This window comes from Ruditapes philippinarum, unplaced genomic scaffold (assembly GCF_026571515.1).
Source record: "Ruditapes philippinarum isolate M1 unplaced genomic scaffold, ASM2657151v2 ctg1868_1_1_1_1, whole genome shotgun sequence".
NCBI lineage: Eukaryota > Metazoa > Mollusca > Bivalvia > Venerida > Veneridae > Ruditapes > Ruditapes philippinarum.
In genome coordinates, this window is record NW_026852163.1 from 236,659 (window position 1) to 243,357 (window position 6,699).

General features: G+C 32.3%; 1 protein-coding gene across 1 annotated transcript in view; it reads left to right on the forward strand.

Annotated features, from left to right (window-relative positions):
- Positions 1 to 5,583, forward strand: part of LOC132751049 (protein PTHB1-like) — a 41,331-nt gene extending 35,748 nt beyond the window's left edge. The window contains exons 21-23 of the mRNA XM_060741157.1: positions 826 to 1,053; positions 2,136 to 2,269; positions 2,977 to 5,583. Of these exons, the coding sequence (XP_060597140.1) occupies positions 826 to 1,053; positions 2,136 to 2,248 (341 nt within the window). The 3' untranslated portion in view covers positions 2,249 to 2,269; positions 2,977 to 5,583. The remainder of the gene's footprint in view (positions 1 to 825; positions 1,054 to 2,135; positions 2,270 to 2,976) is intronic.
- Positions 5,584 to 6,699: the final 1,116 nt, after the last annotated feature.

Below are 6,699 nucleotides of genomic sequence, written 5' to 3' on the forward strand. Positions count from 1 at the left end.
ATGTGATGATTTATCTGGGACATCAAGTCTAATGGTCATTTGACTTTTTCGGCGTATTTTAAAATCATGCAGGATTTGTAACTGGTAACTCGCTAAGAAATTGGTAATTACTGGTAACATATCCTAGGAAAGCCTGTTAGGTAGATTGACTTACAATTTATGACTAAGATAGTCTTAAAGCAGTATAAAATCAGAAAATTAAACAAACAATTATTTTTGCAACCACTTTGCTATTTTTAGAGAGATTCAGTTTTCACTTATCATGTCTGTATAATTGACTACTCTGAAAATATTGTGGCATTTGTGGTGTAGGTCTGAAAAGTGATAAAAAGCATCACTCTAGGGTTTAAATTGACCTTGAAAAGTTATATTTTACAAAGGCATACTTAAAGATTTTATTTTAATCTTAAAGGGCCTAAAGTTAAGATGAAATAGAGGTAGCATTTATAGTTGGCTCTTTCAAAAAGAACCTAACTTAAGGATCATTGGTTAAAAAATTTCTGTAGTCATGTGGTCATTCTTTTCTTTTGCTGTTTTTCTCAGGTTAACAGTAGACCTCTTCCATATGTCATTTATAATTTTCTTACTTATTCTTTTGCACTTCCTTCTTGGCTATAACTTGGCAAATATTTAAATATGCCATCATTTGGACGGCTCTTGTTATGAAAATATCATCAAATGTTGTGCAATATAAACAAAAAGTTTATATCATCTCCTTAGTGCAGTAACAACTTAACTCCTATTAAATATAGTTGGACTTAAACTCTTACTGCACTGATTGTTTTGTCATGTGCTGCCAACACTTGATAATAATTTATTTTCCAGTGTCACAAGGGGGACAACCCAACAAAGCAGAAAAGAAAAACAAGGTGTCCTCAACACGTAAAACAGTGATAGAGAATGGCGACATGGATCACCATGACAACGATGATACGGAGACTCTGATTGGCTCTCAGTTTAGCAGGGCAAGGTCACATGATAAAGATAATATCAATATGAATGGAATACCTAGTTTAGCAAATATAGGAGCACCAAAGAAACATGAACCTGATGGTGAGTAAAATGTTTTGAATTGTTAACATACATGTGCAATTTCAATGATAGGAATATTGGTTGCATTGTGTATTTCATATGGAATGAATTATACCTGTTTTCTTCATTTTGAATTGGGTAAAGAATAATGGTTGTATGCTAAAATGCATATGGAATGAATTTTACCCGTTTTCTCCACATTTTCTCAACATTTTGAATTGTTATGATTGAGTAAAGAATAATGGTTATATACTAAAACAAATATGGAATTAATTTAACCAATACCATGCTTATTTTATAAAATGAACATGAGGGTGCAGTGGTGACTTTAAAAGTTTGAATTATTATACTCTTGGTCAGGTCCTCAGATTGTAAAGTCCAAGCTAAATGCCCTCACAATGTGAGTAATGTCCCAGCTAAATACCCTTGCAATGCGAGTAAGATTATCCAATGTGTGTGCGGAAATGAATGAACCACATTGTCCAGACGGTACAGTGTTAGTAATAGAAGCTTAATACTCTAATTAACCCACTTTCCCCTGAACTGCCTTAAAGCCGCAAAAAACCCTGCCCTGGTAGGGAGAATTTTGTAGGCGTGTTTATCAGATAAATCATGCAAAGGACGCTGTACCTGTGCTAAATTTAGCTGATGTAAACAAACACTATAGCAGACGATAACATTTGTTATTACTGATCAGCAGCTCCCTTCCTAGAGTAATATTTCAAGTTTCTACTGGAAAGTTAACACTGCCATACAACCTGCAGTTCATGACCCCATTTTACTCCGCCCCCGGATTTTCAAATTTTTGACAGTTAACTGATTTTTTTTCACAAAGTACATTTAAGTGAATCTTTTGTGATATTTTCTCTGCCATTTTATTTCAAATGTTGCAAAGAAGCTATACAAAAGATTTTAGGCAAAATACTTCTTGGTTATTTTATATTTCAAAAAAGGGCTGTTAGATGTGAAGCATGTCAAAAATACCATGAAAATCTGCCCCAGGGCCATCTAGTGGCTTAAATAGTCAAGTTGCAGGTTTAAGAGAAGAGAGTGCTGGGGTTACATCTTAATTGGTGCCTTATGTTTATGAATTATATTTTTAGGAATATATGAATCAAAGAAGAAGAAGGAGATCATAGACTCTATGGTACCAGACCTGGAGGAGATGAACTTTGAAGGACCTAACTTAATGCCTATAGAAGATGAGACTGAATGATACCATCAATGTTGTTTTTATGTAAATATTGTTTTTAGTCTCGACTGTTAAAAGAATAGGGAGAGCTATTGCTCTCATTCTGCAGTGCCTGTCAGCGTCACCCTGGTGTCAGTGCCGGCCTCACATTTTGGTTAATTTTTTGGGTGCAAGTTGGTATCTACAAAGCTACTGAAGGGAAACAGATTGAAACTTCAAACATTTGTTCTCTTATCTTATATGATGGGCACAGGTCCTGTAACTCTGAGTTAGCTTTTTATAGAGTTATGTCCTTGTAACTCTTGATTAAGGTCCTGTAACTACAAATTTAGATCTCAGGTATTTATTCGGACAGAAACCAACACAAAATGTATATTGACCAATGAAAATCCTGAGATTCGAGACGGAACTCAGAAAAAAAAGTTTTATAACCTCGAGGCCAGCTGGCTTATAAATATCTTCACTGTTTGCTATTCAGTCAAATTGTTATTTTGAAATTATTTTTATATTGAAATTATTCATAAAAATGATGAATGATTTATCTATTTATTATAGTCTACATGATTTATATATTTGAAAGACGGACATGTCTTTTAAATTTTTCACTTGAGTAAAGGTTTTTTTGTTGTTTTTTAAAAAAGACAGAAAAGAGATAAACACTAGTACAGATTTTTTCATTCTCCATTTATAAACTGTTGAATAAAACTATAATTTCTGATAACATAAATTGAATATTTGTTTTCCATTTTCAGGTATGAAATCTACGGGTGCCAAAGGGGGACCAAGATCATCATGTTTTCAGAACCAGGAACTAGTATCATCAGCCGTTAGACTGGTTATACATCCTCAGAGTAGACTGGTTTAATAAAAGGAACTTAATGAAAGGGACAAAAGCTTTACAAGTAAAACCAGACTGGGATTTTTTTTTAAAATTCTCAGTATTGTGAAATTGATTCCACTGTTTTAAGCTGAACTTTATAAAATAATGTGCTTTTGAAAGCAAAATTGTATATTAATAAATGAAATAGGAAAAAATGTGCAGTTTGATGGCTCATTGAAACACTTGTGTCGATTTTACTTGTTCTTTATTTCCAGAAAGAGATATCACTTTTTTGTCCAACCATTCAATGATATAATGTTTATACATATAAATATTGAATGTTGACACACTTAGTAAACACATGATTTTGTAGAAAGCAATGGTTCTCCTAATTTAGAATTGTACATTTAATTTATATATTTCATTTCAATTTATTTTAAAGGGAAGTGAATTTTATATAAAGTGCCTGTCTATTTTGACATACATCGGTCGGTACAGTCTGACTTAACTGTTTGCTAACCGCTGCCTTAGAATTATCAATGAATTTTTGGTTGCATTGGGGTTAAGGCATTAGCCTGGCAACCTAGGGATTATAAGTTCTTGACATACTGGAGTTACGACCTTGCTTTCTCATGACCGTCATAGCTCAAACTCGGATCTCAGGCATTTGATTGGTCAGACATTGCCAAAGAATGTGCACTGACCAATGAAAATGCTGAGATTTGAGACAGAACTCAGAAAAAAGTTTAATAACCTTGAGGCCTCTGGGTCAAATGTTACAAAGATTTTTTCTACGCTCAAACTTAAATCTCCAGTAATCTCCAGATTGGTTTTAAACCAGCTCTGAATGTACACTGACCAATGAAAATGCTGACATTTTAGACTGTTCAGAAAAGGGGATTTATAATCTTGAGGCTTATTACTGGTTAGTTTGAGGAAGCGGAGTTTTGACTGATTCAGATGAGATAAAATAAATATGTAAAAACCAAGAAATATCTTGATAGTGGACATTTTAACTTCAAATCGTACAGAAATTATCATCTTGCAATTTAAATAGCAATAATATCTGGAGCTAGAATGTACTTTTGAAATATTTGCATGAAAAATGAGACATATTTTGGGTGATAAGTGTGCTGTGAAGGTGTTGTTTTTTTTAAGTTGACCTATTCTAAATGTGGTTTTTACTTTAGGATATACTAGATCTACAACGTTTCTTTGTTAAAGTGTTCCGTTTTGTATTTTGTTTTGTTTTCTTAATGAAAAAAAAATCTCATTTACGTTTTGTCAAATTCATGTACTTATGTGAACATGTGTATGTTATTTATTTCTTTGTTATGTTTATTTGTAACCACACTTGCATTTCATTATGTACAGTTAGATCTAGGTCTGTCCTCTTACATTACTTCATGATAGCGTGTTAGGAAATTTGAGTCGCGTCATGACAAAACCAACGTAATGGGTTTGCGACCAGCATGGATCCAGACCAGCATGCGCATCTGCGCAGTGACCAGGATCCATACTGTTCGCTGTCTGTTTTTCTACTTATTATAGGTTGGTTAGCAAACAGCATGGATCCTGATCAAACTGCGCGGATGCACAGGCTGGTCTGGATCCATGCTTGTTGCAAACCCATTATATTGGTTTTGTAATGGCGCGGCTCATTTATGTTTGTTTATATTCCATTTGCATTCCAATTTGTTTATGATATTGTTTTTAGTATTTTTACCGCTTAGCCCGTTATGTTATATAACTGTGAAATTGAAGCATTCATGTCGAATTTTTGAAGTCGAATATATCTACCTAGGCAGTAAAAAGGATTCTTTTCTTAATTAATACTTAAATGTTCCATTTTTTTTTTACTAAAAAAAAGTTCTTAATTTGGATATGTGATAAATAGCATGTTATATTTGTGTAGGTCCATTCCTAAATTTATTGAAGGAGTTGAAATAAATTATATTACAGATATTCATAATAGAATGTACACTCATTTTAATATCCTGTAATTTATTTTTGTTTATTTCGTTAAAGAATAGACAAGTTTCATTTTGTGCATTGAATAAATTATTTTCATCTGTAATTAGTAATTTCTGTTTTAGAAATAATCTCAATGTTTTTATGACATAATGTTGATAATCATTGCTCATCTTGTATACACTGTGAATATTTAGCTATACCTACATGCTTAGTGTAATTATCCTATTTCCCTTAGCTCAACCCTGATTCAAAAATCATATGGAATAGATGTTATCTGGACCTCGGCAATGTGGGTTTTTCCCACCTAATCTGTAGGTACAAACTTACTTTTACTGTTATAGCTTCACACTGCACTACCCATCACAATAGATAAGCCAACTGTTTGGCTCATTTTCAAAGCTGTAAATGTAAAGGTTTGTTTGTATCTATGTTATTAGCTGGGAAAAACCCAAATATTCTTAATTCCAAAGTTAGTCTATAAGTAGTCGTTCACTTGCAGAGAAGTTGGTAATTACTGGTTAGTTATCCAGGAAAGTTTTTTAGGCAGATCAACTGCCGCGATTTGGATAAAAGATATGTTGAAATCAGCTTAAAAACCAGTAAGACAAACATGTTTAGCTCAATAACATATAAATAATTGATCAGTTATTAAATGGTTATTTTTTAATGAATGAAGGTTGTTCTTATATGCAACAGTTGGCGCCCAGCATAATGCGCCTTTATACAATTTTAACCTTACCTTATTTATCTTGCATTTAGTGAAACTCCTGCTAGGATCCTCAAAGAACTAATGCAAAAAAAACAAAAAACATTTTGATATTGAAATCCCTCAAATTCTTAATGGACTGTCTTGAAATAAAAGTAGGATGAGTCCATTAATGAATATTCAGGGGGGTGGGGGAAGAATTTAAGTTATTTTAATGTGATGTAAGGTTTTAAACGTGAAAGTATGGCAGTGTTGTGTTTCAAGGTGTCTTTTATTTGCAAATCATGCAAATATCTTGAAAATAATGTTCATTTTTCCCAAAAATGTGATTTTTTTAATGTCCCTTAAACTTGTGTTTATATTCAATTTTTGAAAGAAATGAAATGAATTGAAAATCACTTTAGGAGATTGTAAGAGACTGAGTGGCTGTGTGTAAATTGTAATTTTATTTAAAAAAAGAAAAAAATGTTGCTAGGCAACAACATATCATGTATATTTATAAATCTTTTTCAACATTAAAACATTCCGTCCAAGTGAGTCTTTACATATCATACACAGCTGTGTGTCACAACTAGACGTTTTAAATCAAGATGTTTATGTTTCTATTGTGTCTTCTTATGTGATTATTTGTGATGTCCGTCCATAGTAAAGTGGTGTACTTTAAAAAAAAACATAATTTGAATTTAGAAAATTTTGTTTCCCTTACATTGAATTCTTATACATTCATTTATTTATTGTTTTTTGTTGCATTTTTCTCTTTAGTTTAAAGGAACTCCACTGAGGTCCAATAGCCTAAAATAATAAATTTTGAAATTCTTTCTTTAATCAACTGGTATACTTAAATTTGAAACCAAGCAATAGATGATTTATAAATATACACTAGATTAAATTGATAATCGATTTTTATGGGATTTTTGGCCGATTTGAGTGAAAAGTGTTGCAACAGTTTTCATGTTTAGGCCAATTTGCACAATA